Here is a 24,608-nt window from a genome sequence, read left to right as displayed (position 1 = left end):
AATTCATTGTATAGATCAGGTGGTCAGAAAAGAGTAATAATTGAAAGGGGCAGATCAATTTTTGAACTTGAAGGAGCTGTCATGGGAGAAAGTAAACATAATGTTAGGGAGTGACAGCAAAGTGAGGACGTAGAGCCCTGTGTGATCCTGTGATTTACTGCATGTATTCATGGTGGATTACTGGGAGCGGGGGTCCTTTTTAGTCCTGGTCCACTCGTTATCCGATAGGTGGCGGTAATGCAACGTCCTGAATGCCAACCGCCATTAAAAAATCCAAAAAGAAGAACCATTGTAGTGACGAGTGACGTCACACTCCTGCGACTGTTTATGCAAGGCGTCATCATGGCGTTGTTTCCAGCGTTTGCAGAAGAAGGGGGTCAAAAACTCGAGAAACCACCCAAAGGTGAATAACTAAACTTCTTGCTGTTCACCTTTTGATGCATTGACCCTCGGTTCTCAGGAAGATAAGAAAGCTAAGCAGCTAATAGTTTGTTCTAATAACTGTGTGTGTGTGGTTTGGCTAAAAGCAACAGGTCAGTTACCCAGAATAAGGCTGTATACTATGTGTTTCCTACTCTGCTTTGAATTAGAATTATACGTCGGCAAGTACAGAACAAACACTCAATTGTCCAATTCTTCAGCCGAAAGTGTGTAGGTTGAAGCTAAGCTTCATCACAACAAAACCCGATTCTCTACATAATATCACAGACAAAACAAAAACAAAACAAACAAACTTGTTTTACTATTTTCACAATAATCATTCAATATAAATTCCGCACATGTTTTATATATACAGTTTATACATTCACATCAAAAAATATATACATACGTACATACACATTAATGTATGACATGTACATAATATTATTATACTATTTCATATTTACGACACACATTTCATCAATTAAATTTAGAGTGGCAATATATAAATTAACAAAAACCTTTTATATATTAATATTTTACACCATTATATGCTTTGAAGCAAAGTTATTTGATATTAGCGTTAAAAATATAACAGCACGCTTTGCCTCGCAACGGTTTATAGTCTAAATGTCTGCTCAGCAATATTTACCAAAAAGGAGATTTCTACTTATAATTTACAGGCCGTGGCTATTGATACGGAAACATATCAATAGACTGCCAGTCTATCTGTACGCAGCGTTCCTCATTGGCCAGTTTAGGTGACGTTCCTCAGTTTTATTTTAGCTCTTATTTATTTTTAGCTACCCCGCTAACCCTTTTATTTTAGCCCTAACGCTAACCCAGGACATACCCCTAAAATGTATTGTTTTTGTATATGTATTTTTAAGGTGGAATATTCCATGTTAAATATGTTCAAATGAAAAAAAAATATATGACAAAAGCAGGATTCGAACCCACGGCAGCGGAAGTAACTAAGTGCATCTATCAACAGAAAACAGCAAAAATCATTGACAGAATCATATGGATATTAGCCCATGTTCCATATTCCAGTGGTTCCCAAATTTTTCCGCAGTCCCGTACCCCTTCAGACATTTATGCTGAAGCCATGTACTTCCTACTCCTGCCCACTTAAAAAACATAATAATGTAGTGTCATATACAGTGAAATTTGTCTCTGAATTTTGCCTATCCTGTTGAGGAATACTATATAATCAAAAAGAATAACATTTCGTGAGCACGCAATAGGGCTGGGTATCGCCAGGTACCTCGCGATACGATATTAAATTGATTTAAATAAATTAAAGTAAAACACAGTGTATATTGCATAGTGGCTCTGCTTAACACACACTGACCACAACTAGTCATGTCCTTGTGTTATGTTTAAAGGTATTGTGGATGATGTTTAGCTTCCAGGTGGATTATCAAGACTATTGGTTCTCCTAATTGTCAATCATTCTGACGTAAGGCCATCATACGTGCTCGTCCCTAGCTAGTTTTCGCTTGCTGCGCATGCGCACTTTCAAGTGTTTATAAAGAGGGCAAATCACTTACTGGAAACGGACTTGGAAGAGGATCGTAGTGGTATGCGTTTGATTCAGATTTGACAATAATCGACCTAGTAGTTATTAGCAGAGAAGTTTATCCTAATGTAAGCTATGATTAGCAATGCGAGCCCTGGCATAAGTCACGCACAGGGCTCGTGCACGCTTTCTCGCATACGTTTAACAGGCGTTCCATCTTAAGAGCAGGTAGAGTTTTGCGCATGTGCATTTTTTTAAAAAGTGGAGAGGGCCTTTCTTTTCTAAACTTCGGGAAAATCCTCCTCTATACCTTTAATTCTTTAAGGGAACACTGATAACAATGATTGCTTCACCAAAATATTGTTAATGTTTGTGCAAATTAACTTTAAATCATTAAAAACAAAATTAATGCAGAAAATACTAATTTCAGTGCTACTATTATCAACTTCTCTGTAAACATGGACACACATCAGCGCTGCTTAACAAGCACAATGAACTTGTTTTCTGAAAACTGGAAAATTTCCCTGCATATGAAAAATAAACCTTTCAGTCAGTGCATTACCCTGCCATCGATGATCTCGTCCACAACAACACACAACTTTTCCCACGGATCTTCTGTAGCTCTGATGAGATGTTGTTCAAACACTCTGAGCAGGTGCAGCTGATTAAAGCTGATCATGTTTTCACAGAGCGCTGCTGCTCTTGACGAGAAAAGGACAGAGTTTCACAGGCACAGCAAAGCTAAGCAGGCACTGGTCGGATTTTTTTTTAGGAGTCAGTGATGATTTGCGTAGTTTTTTGGCAGTTTAGACGGTGTTTCGGGTGGTTTAGACGGTGTTTAATGCAGCCAAGAAGGAAGGGAGAGGGCGGTGCACCTAATGAGTGTTCCCCAGAAACATTTCCTCCCCAAAAAATGTTCCTTGCCTCACGGTGACGCATTTCATGCCGATTCTGTCTATTTCATTCCATCCGCAATTCCGTTAACGTGGATTTTATAGGGCCCTATACTTAACTTATGTAATAAGGAAAACATTTTTTATTTTAAATAAATAAATAAATATTTATATTTGGCACCAGCGATTCCATAACGTACCGCAAGACAAAACCTTGCGATTTATCGTCATATTAATATTTTGGCACAACCCTTAGCACACAAGAAAACATCTTAGTTCAGAATGATCTCTTGTCGGATTTATTTAATTAATTAGCCTACTGGCATTTTCAGTGCAAAACCAAACTTATTTTTGGAAAAATAAATCTACCAACAGTTTGTTGTTTGAACATATAGCAGTAAGACAACATATTCATCCCCCATCAAACTGAAATACAACTCTCTACACCATTAATGAGAAAGGATGAACAGAACTCTGCAAGATTGTTTCTCTGTCTGAGGCTGCATGAGGGGGCTCTGCATCTGATTCCTCTCTGCTATCCATAGCCATGCTAGTAGCTCGGCTATCCACAAGTGTACCACTGCTAGCGCCTTGGCCAACCATACACCTTGATTATTGCGTGTTGCTGTTGCTAGCAGGTGACGCTTAAACTCTGGGCTGACTAGTAGTAGCCGTCAATGTGGAAGGACATTTATCTTGTTCATTTTCATTGGTTAGATTCATACGAGGTCACAGGTGTATACCAATCAATGAGATTCACTTAGTTCTATGCAAGAGCAGGGTGAGTGGCCTTGTAATGAATTTGTTCACCACTAGAGGGTTGTCTTACACAGGCCAATGTGTAATTTGTGGAAATGCATGGAGGCTCCTGAGGTGTATTCCATAAAGGAGGGTTAACAAACTCTGAGTCTATCCATAAACTCTGGGTCAACATACCCAGCGATGGGAAACTCTGGGTATCTGATTCCATTACAGCTGGTATGAAGTGGGTTAATCAACCCTGAGTATGTAAATCTTGGGTTACTTACGTGCACGCGCGCGATAAAAAGCCATCATCAATGGATTGAAGATGACTCGAGCTGCCATGGCAACCACCCGGAAAATAGTGATTTATTCACCGTAATGGGTGAAATAAGCCGGTGTTTGAGGAATATGAGCCTGTTCTAAATGTGTTCAGTCTTCAGTAACTATAGTGGCTTAAATCACCCATAATTAGTTACACTTTTTGGTCACTTCATTACTTTATTGCTTCAGTGACATGACAAGCGGTGAATAATATGAATAAAATGTGTCTGAGAAGACGTGTCAGCAGCATATGATGGCTGCATAGAGTCCTCCTGTTACACTGAATATTGAGACAGTGACTGCTGCTTTATATCACATCATTTATATTGATTTTTAATGTAATATTGTCACCAGAGTCATCTCAACGTCCTAAAAAAGTCATTAAAAAAAACACTGAAGCGGGATGCGAACCCGCGACCCATTTCTTCCAAGAGCAGCGTCACAAGTCACTGCGCCATCATATCTTCAAAGATGCAGGAATTACAGATTTAACTGTATAACAATATAAAACAACAATCGAGTGGATTTATTTAAATTATCATCTCCTCCTTTATATTATCCACAGGTTTGTATTCAGAGAACTTTACTACAGACGTCAGTAGATGTTTTAATGTAGATCAACATCTCAGTGACTTTCACTTAATGCTCTGTATCTACAATGTTATAAAGAAAACTACTGTTTGCACACAAAAAAATAAATAAATAAGTAAAAGAACACAACATTAGTAATGATGTGAGCACGTCTGTGGTGTATGATTTTACTAATGTGTTTCAGAGAAGAGTGTTAAGGTTCATTAAAGTGTTCAGAAACAGTGTTCAGCGGCCAGGTTTAGTTCATGGACAATGTTGCCATGGTAATATACTCAGAGAAGAATGGGATACTCAGAGTTTCCCTCATTTGAGCCTAAACATGAATATAACCCGCTTTATGGAATACCCCTCTGGTCAATTTATATTCTGCATCATTCCAACGACACATCACTTCCCTAAATTGTCCATATCTCAAAAAAGATTAATCCGATCAAACTAAATATTTACAGTGTGCCTATTGAATAATCACAGAACAATTGGTAAAAATATTACCATTTTTTGAGTCCAAAGTGAGTGAGATGTCCTGAAATTTTTTTGAGATGACATGTAAATAGGGCTGGCACAACACGCCGACGTAATCCATGACGCACAAAAAAAAAAGTGAAAGGCAGTGAAGGCACGCACTTGTTCGTCAAAGGTAGCTGTTCCTTGTAACCCTCATCCTATCCCGGGTGTGACCGGATGACAGCACGTCAATGAGACAATGAGGAAACACCCGCCGTGACATCAGCAGCCGCACACGCGATGAGAGAACACATTTACATACCACTGTGATACCCTAGTAGTCCGTCTTGTTTTGTAAATTAAACACAATGTATGTTTGCTGTACACATAGGCATCTATTGGAGTTTTTCCTTTGCAGTCTGACCTTTTATTTTTCCCTTAAACTTCCTAAAGGACCACACACACACACACACACACACACACACACACACATCTTAAGGTAAAAGGAAAGTTTATTTTAATGCTACTTCTCACTCTGAATGCATTATTTTGTACTTTTACATTCTTACTTGAACTTTATTTTGGAATTTTGAGTTGAGTTCATTTTAGATATGTAAATCAACATGTATGAATTACTTTTAGTCAATTAATGGAGAGATCATCGATAATTGAATCGAACTGTGAAAATGAATCGTTAGATTAATCGATGCATCGAAAAAATTATTGCTAGATTAATCGTTTGAAAAAGAATTGTTTATCCCAGCCCTACATGTAAAGAATATTGACAATCCATATTGCTCTGCTCTCATTTCAGATTTAGACTGGCTGAACAATAAGAGTTTTCAGATCGGGGATGCTCTCTCTCTTCACAGTCGATTTTTAGAAAACACCAGTGAGCAGCTGAACAACAGGCAAGCAAGGTACAGTCAACACTGCATATGAAAACATTTTTCATTCCTTTGGTGAAACTTGTTGAAACCTGGAGGTAGGCGATGAACGCAGAGGAGTTGAGCACTTTGTGAAAGTGTTTTATAAAAACTGTGTTGAGAATGTGCCTTTGGCTCTTTAGAAATATTATATTTAAATAAATTATATAAAATAGAATTGAGTTATAAAGAACATAAAGTATTCATGCCTGCATTTGACTACTGAGAACTGTTTGTTTGGAGTTTGTATGTTTTTCACTGGGTTTTATCCTGATACTCTGGTTTCCTTCCACGACCAAAAACATGTATGTTAGGTTGAATTAAGTGTCAGAATTATTTGTAGGAGTGAATGCATGTGTGAATGATGTCTGTCTCTGTGTGTTGGCCCTGCGACAGACTCGTCCTGTCCAAGTTATACCCTGTCTTGTGGCGAATGTGAGCAGACCTTAATAAGAATAAGTTGGTACAGAAGATGAAGGAATTAATGAGAGGTCAGAAATTAAGTACATGTCAATCATCTTAATTGATTTAGTGTTTGAGTCATTGTTACTTTACTTTTAGCACAAAATGGTTATTCAAAACAATTTCTATTAAAGTTATTTTCTCATTTATTTGTGAGTCAAATATTGCGACAGTTGGTGGTACCGAATCATTGACAAATACCAATATATAAATGGGGACCATTACGCCGTATGTGGGGCCCCATTTTTTTACTTGGTGGAACCGAGACATTTGACTGAATTCTTGCGAACGTCGTACATGCTATTTGGTGCAGAGACATTCCGCTTGTTTTTAATAAGCTATTTATTCAGTCTGTTATTACTCTCTGACTCAGGGCGGACTGCGCTGACCGCCGCATACACTGACTCCGCGGAGTGCGTTCCTCCTAAACACGTTTGTGCCTTTATTCTGTTGCTCCACCTCGATCTTCCTTTTTCCTCTTGCTTTGCCGTGTAACCGCTGTGCCAAAAGCGTTAGAGACTTCTGCTGGAAGACATGCCATGGGACTGTCCCTACTCTCAGATCAAGAACGCGCATTAACTAGTAGTAATGTTTAAAACAGCTCATGGACTCGCTCTGTTCGTAGAAAGATCTCTGATTGGCTGAAGTCCAGCGTCACTCCTGTATTTCTAAAGCTCATTTACAACCAGGAGAAGAACAATAGATTCACTGTCCACTCAGAACACTTTGGATTAAAATATGCATTACAATCCAATAAGATGATTATGGATTTTTGAGCAAAAAAACTCCCCCCCCGAAAAATGGCTTACCTTCCCAATCTGTTTTGATTTTTTTAAAGGGTTACATTTTTTAATTAGATAGGGTTGTCCCCTGTCGCCACTGCTGTTTGCCTTGGTGATAGAGCCTTTGTCAATTATGACCCGATCAGAAATATTCCTTTCATTCAAACAATCTTGCAAAGATGTGGGTCTTTTTCAGGATATAAAATGAACATGCTTAAAAGTGTTTGTTACCCAATGAACGACTTGGCATCGGAGCTGCAGCAGACGGATTTTCCTTTCAAAATTAATTCCTCTGGCTTTAAGTCCTTATGGATAAATGTTACACGTACTAAGTCCTGTTTAATTTCTGCTAATTTTTCACCCTTAATTATTCTTCCTATAACAGATGTGTAAAATTGTTCACCATTATCTCTTATTGGACGGAACACAGAAAAAGATGGATGTATTGCCAAGATTGCTTCTTCTGTTTCAATGTATCCCACTCTATTTACTGATAAAGTTATTTAAAGATATTGAAAGTAGTGTTTCAACTTTTTTATGGAATAAAAGTCTCTATTACACAGATGTAGGATTAGTGAAGGCCTTGCTTTACCCGACTTTCGATTATATTACTCAGCACACATCTAAAAGATATTATACTGGATTAAGTCTCCTGATGTTTTATGGTGCATACTTAAAAGACAAACTTGTAGTTTGTCTTCTCTTGACGCTCTACTTACATCTTCTTAACTTAACCCCTCTGGCTTCAGGAAATTTAGTTGTTAGATCCACTCTTCAAATCTGATATCAGTTTAGGAGTCTTTTTACATTTTTATCGCCTTTCCCTAAAGCTCCCTTAGTTAAAAATAATTTATTTTATCCATCATAGAAAGGATGCTGTTGCTTTACAATGGCACAATAAAGAGATTAGATGCTTTTGTGATTTTTATAAAGATAGTGTTTTCTACAGCTATGCAGGTCTTTCTAGTGACTTTGAATGGCCTGTAACCCATCAGTTCCGCTTTTTTCAGGTAAGACATTGTGTCACTTTGATTTTCTGTAATTTTCCATTACTACCTCCTAAACAGCCATGGGAAGACTTACCTGAGCTTGATCCCAGACATAAGTCACTAATCTCAAAGATCTATTGTCATCTTTTGTCACTTGAGGAAGATCTTGGTGTAAAAGTACGGGAGGTGTGGGAGCGAGAACTAGATGTAAACTTTTAATGTTGGCAAAATCACACTCTGTGCTGACCTTGGGCTAAAGTAATAAACGGAATTCATTTTTCTAAGGCTAGAATGTCTAGAATGTTTTCTGCTGTGGAAGATAGATGCGACAGATGCCAATTATCTCTGTGCAATTTAAGTCACGTTTCTGGCAGAATTATTTTATGACTGTATTCAAAATATTGGGTGTGAGCATATTGAAAAAAAAAAATATCCAAAAAAAAAGGGTTACATTTTTTTCAATGATCTGTTCAGCTCACAGTTCTCTAACCCTTTAGAGATGAAATGGGTTAAAGGCTGTTAGTTCAGAAGATGGTGTTAAATATGGTAAGCTGTTAACATAATGTTTAAGAAAATAGCAGACTTGATGAAGAATCAGAACAGACTGGATTGAGGAAGATTAAATTCATGAGATAAATTAGTGAAACTAACAAAAGTATTGTTTATGGACATGTTTTTAAATGGATAACTGCCCTGCCTTTGCCAAAGGGTGGATTCATAATCTAATCTCCTTAGGAAGAAAATATGGTTATTTTGAATAAGTCTAGCGCCCAGTGGCAACTAGAGGCCAGCACCAACAGAACCTTGTGTCCCTGAAAAGGAACAAGCAGGTCAGAAATTAGATGGTTGACTGGTCTAAAGTCAGCAAGGATTTTAAACTCAAAGCTCTGTCTAAACTGGAAGCCTCTTTTAACTGTTTATAAAATGGTGAATGGATTTAACCTTGTACCATTTTTAATAAAGTATAATAATAGTGCACCTCCCTATGCAGTGCCTTTATATTTTCAACATTGTTTGATCCTTTAATCCTCTTTAAAATTTCACTTTATACATATTAACACCATATTCCCAGGTTTAAACTCAACATAGAAATTAATCAATCTCTGCATAAAGTACTGCAAGCGTTGTCCATCAGTGCCTACTAATTCTTATCGCCTCTGTGTTGGCAGAGATTATGACTCAACTGAGGAGGAGAGTGGAGACACAACACACAGAAGGAAGAAGAGTGAAAAGAAAAAGAAGAAGAAACATAAGAAGAAGAGTAGGAGGCATTCTGAGAGCAGTGCATCCATCTTCCCCAGTGATCTTAAAAGGGAGGAAGAGACAAAAAGGTACAGGCCAATATATAAATGTTACTCATTTATATAGTTTGTGATTGATCTGATGCTTTCTTTTTCCATGGTGTTGCTCACGTAGCCAACAAGATGCTCTGTTAGCAAGTCGTTTCTGTTGGTTGGAGGATTTCCTGTCATCTACAGAGCAGCCTTTCTGTGTGGACCGGAAACCTGACCCTGCTAACTGGACTTACAAGTCTCTGTACAGAGGAGACGTAGCAAGGTGACGTCCACATTACAATCTTCTTTCTTCTTTTTATGAAATTCAGTCCATCTCAACAACCATTTCAGCCACAAACCTCTAACCTGACTCGGTCAAATAAAACTTGTTAATCTGCTAGTGTGGTTTGTTTACAGATACAAGAGGAAAGGCAGCTCATCTTTGGGTGTGGATGCTCGCACACAGGAGATCAGCTGGGAAGAGTCAGACACTAAAAAGAAACAAAAAGGCAGGGACAGTAAAAGAGCTGCAGACAGATACTTTTCCACTGTGTGTCGGCTGCTGCTAAGGTCAGAGCTTCCTGTGCCGGTGTTACCTGGATGCCCTGCTCCCAACGAGGCCTCCGCTCTCAGCTCCGCCTCCTTCCTCCCCCTGATTGACAATGAGGGGGAGAGAAAAGGAGGACAGACTGGTACGAATGTCAATGTACTTTCTTCAATAATGACATGTTCACATTAGAGTTAAAATTTGGATGAAATAATAACAGGCTCTTCAATGTGGTGGTTAGAAATGTTACGTCTTAGCTTAATGACTTGGGTTTGAATCCACTGCCCCAGTTTCGTTGCCATGTATCATGAATCAAATGAATGAAGCTGTTTAAGACAGAAAATTTGATGTCTGTGGGTGTTGAAAGTAGTTTACCAGGATGAGCTGTCAAAGGCGAGTACATCTGGTCCAACAGATATCAGAAGACTATCTTGATTAATTAGAATGTCATTTTCCAATAACTTTGCAAAGTATCCCTTTAACTCCACTTACATCTGGTTCAAGCAGCCAACTTTGTGCTTCATGCTCGTCCCCTCAGACAGCCTCGCTCTAATCTTTTCACACCATATACAGTAGTATATAATTTGAATCAAAGTCATTACCTGGTCATTTGTTGCTCCTAATGAAAAATGTGTTGCTTTTTTTTTTATCTTGACCCCTTACATTAGTTTGTTCTGCTTAAATTTAGGGGACAGTGTGCAGCGCTCCTCAGTAGACCCCCTCAACGTATACGACTCATCCACATCACTCTGGCGACAGGGCAAAGGGCAGCAGGATCAACAGATACCTGACACACACACAAACAGAGAGAGCTTCGGGCTGATGACTGGTAGAACAGAGGAGTTCAACAGGCAGCTCAGAGAACAGCCCACAGACACACAACTCTGGATTCAGTTCATACGATACCAGGTAGACTTTTTTCCCCATTCTCTATCATGTGCGTGCATACTGTTTAATGACATTTAAAAATGGTATTAAACCATGTGTGGTGGTTTGTGTTAGTTACTGTGTGGTTTGTGTACTTGTGTATTTATTACAGTTTTGAAATCCAGCAAACAAAGTAAACCACATTATACGACAGTTAGTTCTGACCAAGTCATTTGATTGGACAAGAGACATATTGCGAGTGCCAGCATAGAGCAACAACAGCACTGGGACTTTTTATTGACATGATCACTTCATTGTTCAGGTGTTCTAATAGCCGTTAGTCAACTGTCAGTTTGGAAATGTTAATGTGTTGCCTTGCAACAGCCTTGTCTCACTTCCAGTTGTGGAGCTATTTGTGTTAGCGGAGCCAAATAATGATTAAATCAACAATCTCTTGTAGCTCAATATTGTTTACTCATAAAAAGTGCTTGTAGAATAATCACAGTGCTGATATTTCAGCACAACAACACTTCCTCTTGTGTAATATTGCTTATTTAAAAAATTCTATGAAATTATTTACTCAATTGTAGGAGATAAATGTATGACTTTGACTGCTTTTAGGATCACAATGCACATTATGGGTTCATTTTTCAACGCATCACTGCCAGATTTTGCGGAAATGAAGTAGAGAAATGAAAGTTTTAGTGCTACATAGAAATAATCGGGGACCAAAGGGCACAAATATGATTTGTTTTAATTGTCAACAAGTCCCAGACTTGCATTAGTTTTTAAAGCTTTTGCATTCGCATATGTACTATGACTTGGTGTACTTGTCATGTGGTCAATCAAAGATCTGTTAGTGCAGGAGGACTGCAACTATTGTGATGTGTTGAAACTGTGCAGGATGAGCTGAATGCTGCTGTGTTTGGAGGAGAGGAGGAACAAACTGGAGGGGAATCAGCTGAACGTCGTAGGTCTTCGTACAGAGTGGTCCTGGAGAAAAAGCTCAGCATTGCAGAGCGTGCAATCAACGCCAACCCTGTCTGCATAGAACTGCAGCTGGAGAGACTTTGGATCTGCCAGGAGCTCTGGGAGCCTGCAGTCCTCGCTAAGGAGTGGAAGAAACTGGTGGGTTTCCAGTGTGTGAGGCTGTGTACCCTCTACCAGTGAGGAGTTAATGTTTGCCTGCTGTTTTCCAAACATTACTGATGTTCTAATGAGCATAATTAAATCCTTGACATTGCAGGTGTTCCTCCACCCAAACAGCGCCCCACTGTGGAGAGAGTATCTCCTTTTCACTCAGAGCTACTTCAGTAACTTCACTGTGTCCAAAGTGAACTCTGCCTACGGGAAGTGTCTGAGCACCTTGAGTGCAGTGAGAGATGGCAGTATGCTGTCTCATCCTGCTCTGCCCAGGACAGAGGAGGAGATGTTAGGTAAACCAGGTTTTAATCAGTTTTTAAAGTCTAGGAACTCGCACACATCTGCAGGTACTGAGTGCCTTCTGAAACACGGTGTTTTGTGTCTGCCTAGACATCTTTGTCCAGCAGTGTCACTTCCTGCGCCAGTCAGGTCACTCGGAAAAGGCTGTCTCTCTATTTCAAGCCATGATTGACTTTACCTTTTTCAAACCTGACAGTGTTCGGAAACTGACCACCAAGCAGCAGGTACACACAACACACAATCATAGACACTGTGGCTCAGTGGTAGAGTGGGTCGTCAAATAACCGAAGGGTTAGCAATGTTTGCCGTTGGAATTCCTCTCTGTCTCGGTCATTGTTGTTGTGTCCTTGGGCAAGGCACTTTACCCACATTGCCTCATAATAATGAATATGAATTGTGCATGAATGTTGGTAGCAGCCACAGGCCAACTACATTGTAGCTTACCACCACTGGGCACTATGACTGATGTGAATGAATAACTGTTTCTATAACTTGAGTCTCAAGCCATTATTATTAATACTAAAAGTTTTGTACTTTTGGCTTTATCATCTCATAAGTTTTTTTTAATTTATTAAAAGTATGCATTAAATCTGTATTTTAAAAACTATGGTACAAGAAATAAAAGAAGCCTGTTATATTACAGCACATTTTCTTTTTTAGAGAATAAATCCTTGTGCTCAAATCTATCAGTCACTCAATGGTTAGTATGGTACTAAGTTTAACGTTTCTGGGGGAGCTGCTGAGGTTTATAATTTAAGTAATAAGGTGATTTATTTTACATTTTTGTTAAATAGCAATTCACATTTTCTAATACCTTGTAGTGTACAGTTTACTGCAGAGGTTTGTAGTTTTTATTACATTAATTTGAAGCCCAATAGATAGAACTACTGTACACAATAGGGGCATTTCAGACAAAGTTTGGGAACTACTAGTTTAATCTAAGATTGAATGCTGTCCTTAATATAATAATATTCCCTCAGGTTGAATTCTTTGAGCCGTTCTGGGACAGTGGGGAAGCCAGAGTGGGTGAGTTTGGGGCCAAAGGCTGGAAGACCTGGATGCACCAACAAGAGCGAGGAGGGTGGCTGCAGCCAAATGCAGGTAAAAAACACACACACACACAGGAAAAAAAATCAATATTTAATAAAGTGCCTACAACAGGTCTGCTGACCAGGTAGGGTTCTGAAGGCACACACAGACGAGGTGGTTTTTAATGACACAGTTTCCTTAGCGCTGTGGAGCGAAATCCATCCCAATCTGTCTAGTTCCAGCCACTCACTGCAAGATAAAGGCAAAGGCTTGATTAGTTAAGTTGCCACACCTGAACTAATCAACCTGACGACGCTTTTCCCTGACTTACTTTCCACACTGACTAACCACACCCCACAGTGCCCCATAGGATTTTGTTCATATGTATTTAGTAGTTTAATAGTGATGCTTTTGTTACAGGCCAAGACGTGATCTACCTGTGTGTGTATTTCCTCAGAAGAAGAAGAGGAGGAGGAGGATGAAGATGAAGAGGAGGTGAAGGACCGGAGTCAGCCTAGATGGAGGGTGTGGCTGCAAGTGGAGTCAACTCGTGAATTTGCTCACTGGTTGCCTTGGCGGCCCGACAAAGCTAAGGGCCAATCAGAGGAGGACTGTGAGGACCCTGACAGACAGGTGCTTATTTATCTGGGTCACATGTGGAAGCTAGGTTATGAGAGTTATGACTTCTATCATGCTTGTATCTTCTCCCTTCTCCTTTAGGTGCTGTTTGATGACATCGGTCCATCCCTGATATGTCTGTCTTCAGCCGAGCTCCAGCTTTGTCTTCTCCTTCATTTCTTGTCTTTCCTGGGTCTGCCGGTTGACCCCGTGCTCTCAGGGATTCCTTGTCTGCCTGGCCTGCTCCTGGAAAACCTTTGCCTGCTTACTCAGGGTCAGTCAGAATGCCACACACTGATTCCTACTTTAAAGCAGAACTAAGTAACTTTTTCACCTTAATAAAGCCTTCTCATTGTCTCTGTGAGGGTAATACAAGTGTTTATGGGGTGATTGGGGGGCCTTTCATCTCCCCCTGCTGTCTCTGGCCAGGAAACCGCACTTGCAACTTTCCCTGCCTCCGACCCGGTGGCAAGATGTACTGCTTTACGGCAGCCCAATACAAACTAATGCTAGGTTATGACACACGGTTGTCTACAAATTAACTTTTCTCAAACTTATATCATGGCAGAGCCAGCAAAAAAGGCAGAGAAGACCTTTGTCCAAGGAACGGAGCAACTCCAGGCAGTGACAGCTCAGCAGCAGCCCACAGCAATCACACACACACTGTCATCGCGGCAACAGACACGCACACACACTCAAAACCCAGCGCTCCATTAGACAGTACACCAACAAATATCCATCCATTTTCAGAGCGGATTTGTCAGCACACAAACATCACACACATTTCCAGTTTTTACGACAGTGACATAACCAAAAGGGACCTTAGGGTTGAGCGCTAAGCACAAGTTACTTAGTTCTGCTTCAGATTCCAGGCAAATATTTACCTAACTACAACTGATCTGGTTTTATTACTCTGTAGGTAATAAGCCTCAGCACCCTCTGACTTGGTATGACCTGCCAGAGCATGGCGCCGACTCTGTAGGCCACATGACTACTCTCCAAGGAGCCCGAAAGTGCGCTGGGCTTGGGAAAATGGGTGAAAAGTTTGTCACCAATGTGCTCAATATGATCCTGGCAGTCCTTCCTGCCCACCACAAAGGCGTTCTGTCACTTAGCTGGATCCAGTATGAGAAGTTGAAGGTAGGACTGGATTTATCAATTTGGAAACTCAGTGAAAATATAATTTATTTTATAATTTTTTCTCTCTATCATGTGTCTGCATGCATATCAGGTTCAGCGATATTTGTGCAACAGCAACAAAAAGTGCCTTCGCACTCAGGGAAAGCGCAGTAAGCAAGTGGTGAAGCGGCTGCTCAAAGAGCCGGAAAACCGTTCATCTCTGGTGTTGTGGCGAGAGTACGCCCACCTGGAGTGGATGCTGGGGAACCAGGATGAGGCTCGCAAAGTATTATCCACAGCATCAGCATTGGACGGTAGCAAAGGGCTGAGCAGCCGCGCCCTCTGTGAGCTCTGCCTGCTGTGGTCTCAGTTAGAGGTGGAGAAAGCAGAAGCAGAGCGAGATGGACGACACATTGACGTGACCGCATCTCCAGCCGTGTGCATTCTGACAAGGCTGACTGAAGGAACTTCTTCATTCTCCTCATCAACCCAGACTCTCTCTCCAGTCTCTATCCTGAAAGCACGGAGGTCCTATGAACAGTCTCTGATTGCCAATCTGTCAGCTCTAGAAAACCTCTGCGGACTACAGTCCAGAGAAAAAGGTTAGTTTGTAAAATTTAGTAACTTTAAGAACACTTAAAACTAAAAGAATACTGACGGTACAGTAATCCATAATGATTCTTCTGAAAAAGTTAATAGTTTTCGGTCTGCTTTCTAACAGCATGCAAAATTGCGAAAAATGAAAAAAAGTAAATATATTTGTTTTTTTTAAAATGAGGTTGTAATGATTTTCCAGCCATACAATACGTATACTTATAATACGTATTTTGTATTAATTAAACTCACATTTGTGGAAATATAAAGTACAGAAAACATTAAAGCTGATACCCGGAGGATGAAAAGTGAGCGAGAAAATTTAAAAGCCAATGTCCCAAAGTCCCGCCCTAAACAGCTCCACTTCCCCCCCTTTCCTCTGCCAATCTACCAGAAGTCACACCTCTACTTTTGCGCATGCGCATAGTGGAACATAACAACAATGTTTAACACACCAACATACGTGTAGTATTGTTTTTCACTAATAAAACATGTTTATTACCTGTCCATGAGAAATGTCGCCAAATCAGGGTCCGTTCGGAAACCTTTTAAAAGCCACAAGTCCCTCCGCCTTTGAAAAGCAGCTCCGAGATAAATTCTATTGCGGTCACAAAGACGTTTATCCACAAGCTTTGTACCCGGACTTTTGTTTTGTTTTTTAAGTAGAAGCTTTTGAGTTTTGGAGCGCTTCCCCATGATGCTATGATGCTCAGAGTGATACCGGTTTGCTGTTGTGACGCGCGGCCTTGTTTCCGTGCACAGTTTACGCACACACATTCCCTTTGATTGGCAGTCTTCGCTACAGGAAGTCGAAGCACTATTGGAACAAATCAAAGCTGGGCCAGGGGCGTGGCAAATGTCTGTGCCCTTTAAACCCAAATAATAAAGCTCACGATAACATTATTTTACAACATACACATGCCCGCAACAGCGCGGCTTACAAGCTTCAGCACCACGGAGAGTGACTGTCATTTTGAAGTCCATCAAATGGACATGAAGTATAACAAAACAAGAGAACAACAAAAACATTAGGCTACATGGTCACTAATAATAAAACACAAATTCAAAGCATCTCAGCACCATGGATAGCGACCGCATAGTTTTGACACCCACTTAATCATTTCAACTCAGAGCCTTTTAGTAAAACTGGCACAGCGGCCCACATGTTCACAAACACTATTTCAATATGAAATACTATAGATCTACTCACCACTATTTGCAGGACATACGACGAGCCTTGCGCTCCAAGAACTCGTCCATGATGCTCAGTATGTCCATTTTCTTTGCTCTCTCATTCTCTATGGACAACATGACAAGTCCACTCAGTGTCTCCTGTCCCACTGTGCTCCTCAACTGGTTTTTAATAAGTTTGAACTTGGAAAATGAGCGGGGCAACCTATGAAACATGAGACACAAGACTGACGTGTCGCATACTCGGTTTAAAAAATTTCTGATAGAAAAACCCAGTGTATATACGAAAGAAAACCTAAAAGCATTAAGTCTCTAGATGCTTGTAACTGCTTTTTATGAACGGGCAGTTAGGCGGGCTGCTGTACTCCTGTTAACAAAGGTTTTTGTGTATTTCCGCGTATTCTGATCAGTTTCAACGAATGAGTTTCCATCTCTACGTTAAGTCTCCTTCTCACTGTCCCACATCAACATATCAGTCCTTTTACTGCTTTTCATGGTCACTTTTTACTGGATCCAGACTGAGATAGCGCTCCGTCCGCTCCCGTGCACCATCGCCTCAGCAGCGATTACGTTGACAAGATCGCTTCTGTTGTTTTGCACCGAGCATGCGCACGCATGCACCTAATTTAGTATGCATACGTCACATGAAGTGGGTCTATATAACCCCTGTATAAATCTGCATGATGGGTGACGCTAAACAGACTGTGCCTATACTCTGGGCGCCTCTGGGCACAAGTCATGAGAGAACCCGCCTTCTCCAGCTCCCCTGAACCGTGGTAGAGGCCCGGCTCCTTTAAGTCCTACCTTCTATCCGGGGCCTGAGCCAGGGGCGTGCCACCCTCCCAGCCCCCTTCTGAAGCCCCGCCCCTGAGTCGAAGCCAATTGGCTGGGCGATCACGGTGCGATTTTCTATTTGTATAGGGGTCTATAGGATGAAGGAGGGACTTGTATACATTAATGTATATGAATGACCACTGGCAGTAGATCATAGTAAAAGACTAGTTTGGCATTTTTTCGCATTTCAAAGAATGACACATAAAAAGATTTCTCGGAAACTCCGGATATGAGCTTTAATGTTTTAATCAATTTTCCAAACAGCTTTTAAACGTACTCTTTTTAGTTTGAATTAAATAAGTCACCTGCACGAGTTTGAGATCAGTAGAGGTAACTTTACTTACAACAACCACAAATGCTGAGGGGCATCGATATCTCTCAATAATTTTAGTCAACATTACAGGACCTCGTCAAGTTCCAAAAGTATCTAACACTGAAGTCAGTACATGTACCCCTAGAGATACTTGAGCTTGTTGCAGGGTTTACTTGGAAAACTTTATGAATTTATTTCCAACATAATTAATAATTTTGTAAACACTTTACACTGTACATGCTCAGCAGGCAGCTTTTCCACCCAATGATAATAAACAGCATTAATGAAATAAACAATATATAAATAAAACAAGGGTTACTCCTAATTTTAAGAGAGGCTCAGGGGGAACACGAGACAGAAAAGGTTGGTAAAGACTGATGTGCGGCTTAAACCATTTTATAGGTGTAACATTGACCTGCTATTGTGTGGCTATTATCACAAAGTCCATTGGTTATTTCTGGGTACTTAAGTTCCTGTTGAAAGAAACTGATGTACCTTGGGATCGTAGAGAAATTCTGTATACTAGACATAATAGGATTAGTTCATCCAAATATAAAGTAACTCTGTAGTGTGTAATGAACATTGACTGTTGCCAAAACAGGAAGCTAGGATTGGCAATGTGCAAACTTTTTTAGAAGAAGGTATTGTGCTTTATAACTTAATTCACTGAGTTTCACATGGTGTAAAAAAGTACCACCTAACATAACAATGACCAGGCTTTCAGAGTTAGGACAAGAAGAGGTAAGGTTGCAGTCAACAAAGTTCTAACTCCACACAGCTTGAAAGAAATGGAAGTGTATCCAGTTGTTGTCTTTCAATTGTTATCATATTTGAGTGAGATGCTTCTTTGACTGACCTCTCGTATTATTTTTAGGTATCGAGGACGTGCTGAGATTGAGGAGTCTAGTTGGCTGTTATGCTCTGTTCCAGTATCTTACAGTAAACATCCAAGCTGCAAATGCTGTCTACACACAGGCGAGAGACAGAGTGGATGCTCTGTACCACACTCTGACTTTAGAACAGAAGCAGGGCAGCAGCAGTGAAGCACGCCGCTTTGCAGCTGATCCCAGCTCCACCTCTGCACCACAGCACAGCATTAGAAGGCTGGCCTCTGAGTGTGAGGCCCTGGCTGTGCAGCAGGCTTGTCTTCTGCGGCATCACAACACTGTCAGTGTATTTCCACTGTCAATGCTCAGAGAAACACTGACATCTTCTCTCGTAACCTGTTCCAGCAGTGCCCCTCTCTGGAGCATTTATTTACAGGTACATAAACATTTTATATGCCTCAGAATGTTTCTATTTCAGACAGTTGAGATTCTTATAAACCCTTTTACAACCTCTGTTACATTTTGTTAGAAAAATTGTCTTTAAATACACATTATATACAAATAATTAATTTCAACTTTATTTATATAATGCAAATTACAACAATAATCATATCAAGGTGCTGTCAAAATATAAAAATCTTAAGAAAAAAGAAACAACCCAAAAAATCTCTGAGGTGACAGTCATCTGCTTCGACTGGTTGGGGTGAGTGTACAGAAAGACCAACAGTACAGGAGAGAGCGATAGAACGTCAGAGCGTCCCAGACTAGTTGAGCCATGAACCACAGATCAGTAACTGTTAGGTCCAACATCACGACACCTGAAACAGAAAAGAGAGAGAAGGGCGAGGAGGAGGCACAGACTGCAGAAAAACATGATACAGTATTAGGTCCGCCTGCATGGAAACACTTGGTGCTAAACTATGTGTGAGGGGAATGAGTATGAGTATTGTGTGGACATCAGTGTAAATGGTGTGTAAGCAGTGTGATGGGTGTATAACGAGGGTCAGAAGTTTTTTTGGACAGCAACCATTGCAACCCATTAGAGGATTCTGTGTAGATGGTGGATTGTGTTTGAATATAATGTTGGTGTTCTACTATATAATCTTAGTTTTTAGTTCCTATTTTTAGGTTTAGGGCTTTGTTCCAAGTGGTTAGGTTAACGCTATTATACGGTATATGCTTTAGCCTTAAAAGTAGCATCCTCTCGTTCAAAGACTGAGAGCTGGTTCCAAAGGTGAGGGGCCTGGTAGCTGAACGCTCTGCCTCCTGTTCTACTTCTAGACATGTTTGGAACTTCCAGTAGACCATCAAACTGAAAGAGTGTTCTGCCCGGACAATAAGCCTTTTCACACTCTGGAACTGTGCATGCGCGACCTGGGGGGTTATAGGTTGAGAGGGATATAAACGTAAAGCTCGTTCACTCTGTTGATCTTTCCAACCTAACAGCGTTTTTTAATTTTAATCCAGTGATCTTTAGTGTTTTAATAGTGTTTATATTATTAATATTACACATATTCAGACTCGAGGGGGGACCAGGTGTGAAAAGGACAGTATGAGTTCTTACTTTGAAAAGGTAAATTTTCGAGTTCCACCATTCACTAACCAAGTCCATGATTATTTTTCTTAAGCTATTTTACAAATTTGAAGGAAGTGCACAAGATGGGCAGGCCGATAAGTGAAACAGCACTGTTTAGTTGATTGATCACTGTTGAAAAGCAGGAAAAACCTGAATTTTTAGCTCGTGTGCAGCGTTAGCTTTAGCAGCTAACTCTGCATTTCTACCTTTGAGACCGATACTACGTTTCCACAAGTTTTTTTTCAAAGAATCAGCGCTCCAATGGAGAAAAAATGATCTAAATCTCTGTCAGACTCACTGTTTACACCGTCAGCTATGGCGAGTTTATACATATTGACCTTTGACCTCATGCGTAAGAACTGAACCAGAGCGAGAGTGTGATAAGGCTTATAGGGCACTAACAGGTCTTTGAGATTTACAGGAGCTTGATCACGTAGGGCTTTGTATGCTAACAGGAGGACTTTAAACTTTATTCTAGATTTTACAGGAAGCTAATGAAGGGAAGCCAATACTGGATAAATATGCCCTCTCCTGCTTGTACCCGTTAGGTTTTCTCGCTGCAGCATTCTGGATTAACTGGAAAGTTACTCTGGATACTATCCTCTGAAATAGTAATGATCTTAAAATGATTGGAAAACTGTCAAATGGTGATAATAGGCAATAGCCGTCTTCTGGTTAAAAAAAAAAAACAGAAAAACATTGCTGAAACCTTTGGTTATTGTGCAATTGACAATGTTGGTGTTGGAATGGTATTAGATGACATGTTCATGAATGGTAACAAAACAAAAAATGGGAATATATTATAAACTTGTGTGAAAATTAAATATCCTGGCACAATAACCAGGTGAAAATATACATGGTACTAGAGATAGTTTATTAAGGGCTTCATCTCTAGGGTTTCTGTGCTTGAATAACATTGAAGACCCATCCTCTGAACAATGGTTGACTGTTTACTTGGTCTCAATGTTTTTCAGGTGGAGAATCGTTACCATAGTGCTGGCAGGGCACGCAGGTTTTTTCACTCAGTGTCCAGAGACAACAGCAGCATAGTGCCACGCCTCTTTGCTATTGTTGCTGAACAACAAAGGAAGCAGTTAGTGGATGCTGCTCAGAGGTAAGGGCACAAAAATTGAGATGGAGGATGTTTGATTTATGATGTCACAACAACACTAGGTAACACGGTCATAGATGTCTTGTCATTTAATGTACAATGAAATTCACTTCACATTTTTCAGTTCTCTTCATATGATATTTTTTTTTCATTTTTGGGCTCATAGATCCTGTTGCCATGATGATGCCCTCCCCATGCTGCCAGAAAATGGCCTCAGCAACCGTATTCGTGGATTGTTCGAAAGCACCTCAGTAACAAAGATGGGTGCTCACTGTCCATTACTCTGGAGGATGTACGTTTACTTTCTGGTAAGACTACAGAAACAAACCTAGAATCATATAACTGCTGTCTTCTGACCTGGAGAAGAGTTTGGCTTACAAGTACAGTGGCTTTTATTGTCAATATGTACTTTAAGTTTGATTGACAAGGTAGCACAGTTAGACAGGGGTAAGCATCTACTGAGAGGACACCATTCAGGTAACCATGACTCGTGTTGGGGCATTGGCCCCTCAATGTGGTTTCTAGTAATTATAGCAAGTTTTGATCCCCCATAAACTGCAAGGTTGGTTCAACAAGAAAACCAGAAACTGCAAAGGTCGGACCCAAGGTTCCAATGATGATTATTGTTTGGCGTGTTCAAACTTTGTTCTAGAGGGCCGCAATCCTGCAGGTTTTAGATGTCTCTCTGCTCATGCACATCTGAATCAGATGGTGTCATGTTAACGCTGCAAAAGGCAGAGAAGTTAATATTTCCTTACAATCAGGTGAGTTAGAGCAGATAATCTGAAAACCTGCAGGACTACAGCAAGTCAGGAGTGAATTTAGGTTACGTTCACACTGTAGGACTTAATGCTCAAATCTGATTTTTTTTTATGGCAGTCTGAAAGACCCAAATGCAATTTTTTTTCAAATGCGAGCCCGGTCACTTGGATGCGTATGTAGTCCTAAATCTGATACATATTCGACCTTTTGCCATGCGACTGCAGTGTGAACAGTCGAGGCAGATGTAATGCGCGTTTGATGTGTTGACGTCATTATTAACAGCTGTTGCAGTGCTGCGCTGTGCGCTGTCCTCTGCTCACCATGAACCAGAGAGGGACAGGCTTGGAGCATCCACTGTTGAACCAATCTTTTTTCTGCACAAGAACATGGATTATCCTCATACTTAAAACCTGAATTATTTAAATAGAGCCACTGTCTCTTGCACGCACTGCAAACTTGTGTTTGACGTGCGCTTGTTACCCCGTGCGCTGATCTGTTCTGTTGACATTAACAGTTGTCTGTTAATAAAAGCAATGCTTACCATTAAAACAAATGTAAATATGTCATTTGTATGAGGAAAAATTAGGTTTTAACTGTTGGTTTCAGGTCTGGCATGGATATAAATACCTAATGGCTGTCGGACCTGTTGGTTTTGGTTTTGCTCTGTCGGGTTCAGGTCAAAGGTTGAAAGTTCATATCATAAATGGTCTGTGTTTAAAAGAAAAACGGCACCACAAAAAGCAAAAAAAAAAACATTTTGCCTCTTTTTCCTCGTCCTCCTCTGTACCTGATCATTCATTCTCCGGCACCACTGCACAAAAACTTTGACAATGCGCATGCGGGTCAGTTTGGAGCTGTTCACGCTGGAGTCTGATACAAGTTACATTTGAAATGGTCATGTGAACGGACAAACAAACAAAAATTGGATCTGAGCAAAAAATCGTAATTGAGCATTAAGGCGTGCAGTGTGAACATTTGGTCTTGAAAAACATGGCTGCTTTTACTGCTTTAGGCAGCAATTACCCAAGAATGTCAGTACATACAGTAGCTTGAAGCTAACATAAGTGACGTGATTTTTCTGATAGTTATTGTTGACTGTTATAAGTGAGTTTTGTACTTCTGGCCGAAAAGGTTGTTCTGAATGGCTTCCAGTGTCATGCTAGTACTGTAAATTACGTAGTAAGCAAGTTAATGGAAATTTGAAGAAAAAGCTATGTTGGCTATTTAATCCACTTTGAAAAACTGTTAAATTTCCCAACCGGCTGCATCAGGTTTAAATTAATCCCTGTTCCTGCAGTCCTGTTTATACCAATAAAAACTTGGCAAATATTTAGGTAATACAATATATTGACGAGAAAGAGGCCATGTTACCAGTACATTGAAAAAGGCTTAATGATGGCAGTATACCTTTGTTGAAATCCTTATGTACTCCCATTGCAGAGCCCAATAAAAATAGCATATTAATAAAATATCATGAGCTAAGTGGATACCACCTTTGAGCGAACTACTCAATATGTTCGTGGTCCCACACACTCAATTGTTTACTTGTGTTTCATCACATGTAAGAATGAAAAGAAATCGTATCTTTATTGGATCTTGAACATCACTGCACAAGTTCCTTCTTATGTAGCTGTAATTTCAGGTATTATCACTACCATACACTTATTGATATTTTGTAGTTGATAATTATTTAACACATCAACTGTTTTACGAATATTGATTACAGTTTTAAAAAGTACTAAAGCTAACAGACTGTAAGAACAGCTTAAACTGTTATGTATGTGTTCTAAATACTCTGTTTGATTTATATTTGTGTACATGTGTGTAGGTGTCAGAAGGAAAAACAGACAAAGCCAAAGGAATATTCTACAAAGCCTTACAGAATATACCTTGGGTGAAGGTGAGGCATGATGTCATGACAATTTTCTAGTTCTTGTTGCATTTACTTGAAATCTTAAACTATTTCTTTCTCTCTTTGTGTTGCATGTGAATAAAAAACCATGCATGTTTGTGTTGTCCTTTTGCACTTAGGGTTTGTATATGGATGCAGTGCAGCTGTTTCCAGAGAACCCGCAGGAGTTTGTAGATCTGATGACAGAGAAAGAAATCCGTCTGAGGCTGCCTCTGGAGGAGTTGGATATACTTTTGGAAGACTGACCACACACAACTCCTTGAAGAACAATCCACACACACACAAGAACATGGGCTCAAAATTGCAAATATTGGAGCTAAAACACTGAGCACAAGATGACAGCAAGCATATTCATCTGATAATTGTCAATAAAAATGTGATTTTCTGAAGTAATGAGCTGTTCGTTTGGTAATATTATGGGATAACCGTAATATTAACCTGGCAGAGGTTGAACTTTAATCATCCCTGTGCTGTAAATCACAGTAATTTTCTTTATA

The 24,608-nt window shown here is 40.1% G+C and overlaps 1 protein-coding gene across 1 annotated transcript; it reads left to right on the top strand.

Moving 5' to 3' along the window:
- Positions 1 to 286: 286 nt before the first annotated feature.
- nrde2 (NRDE-2, necessary for RNA interference, domain containing) lies at positions 287 to 24,504 on the top strand. Its single transcript, XM_028438780.1, has 19 exons — positions 287 to 403; positions 5,750 to 5,855; positions 9,264 to 9,425; positions 9,511 to 9,651; positions 9,786 to 10,060; positions 10,604 to 10,824; positions 11,686 to 11,910; positions 12,029 to 12,218; positions 12,316 to 12,449; positions 13,206 to 13,326; positions 13,712 to 13,887; positions 13,975 to 14,146; positions 14,792 to 15,012; positions 15,104 to 15,593; positions 18,798 to 19,186; positions 21,301 to 21,440; positions 21,604 to 21,745; positions 24,028 to 24,099; positions 24,231 to 24,504. Exons 1-19 carry the CDS (start codon positions 328 to 330, stop codon positions 24,354 to 24,356), a joined length of 3,579 nt encoding a protein of 1,192 aa, XP_028294581.1. The 5' UTR covers positions 287 to 327; the 3' UTR covers positions 24,357 to 24,504.
- Positions 24,505 to 24,608: the final 104 nt, after the last annotated feature.

This window comes from Gouania willdenowi, chromosome 22 (assembly GCF_900634775.1).
Source record: "Gouania willdenowi chromosome 22, fGouWil2.1, whole genome shotgun sequence".
Classification (NCBI taxonomy): domain Eukaryota; kingdom Metazoa; phylum Chordata; class Actinopteri; order Blenniiformes; family Gobiesocidae; genus Gouania; species Gouania willdenowi.
The sequence above is the reverse complement of the archived record's forward strand: the minus strand, read 5'-3'. Positions and strand labels throughout refer to the sequence as shown.

Bases quoted from the DNA above. Each gene is read 5' to 3' on its own strand.
- nrde2 (XM_028438780.1), top strand. From the start codon at position 328: ATGCAAGGCGTCATCATGGCGTTGTTTCCAGCGTTTGCAGAAGAAGGG. The intron at 13,327-13,711 runs GTAAAAAACACA...GTATTTCCTCAG, and splicing joins GTGGCTGCAGCCAAATGCAG to AAGAAGAAGAGGAGGAGGAG. The intron at 21,441-21,603 runs GTAAGGGCACAA...TTGGGCTCATAG, and splicing joins TTAGTGGATGCTGCTCAGAG to ATCCTGTTGCCATGATGATG.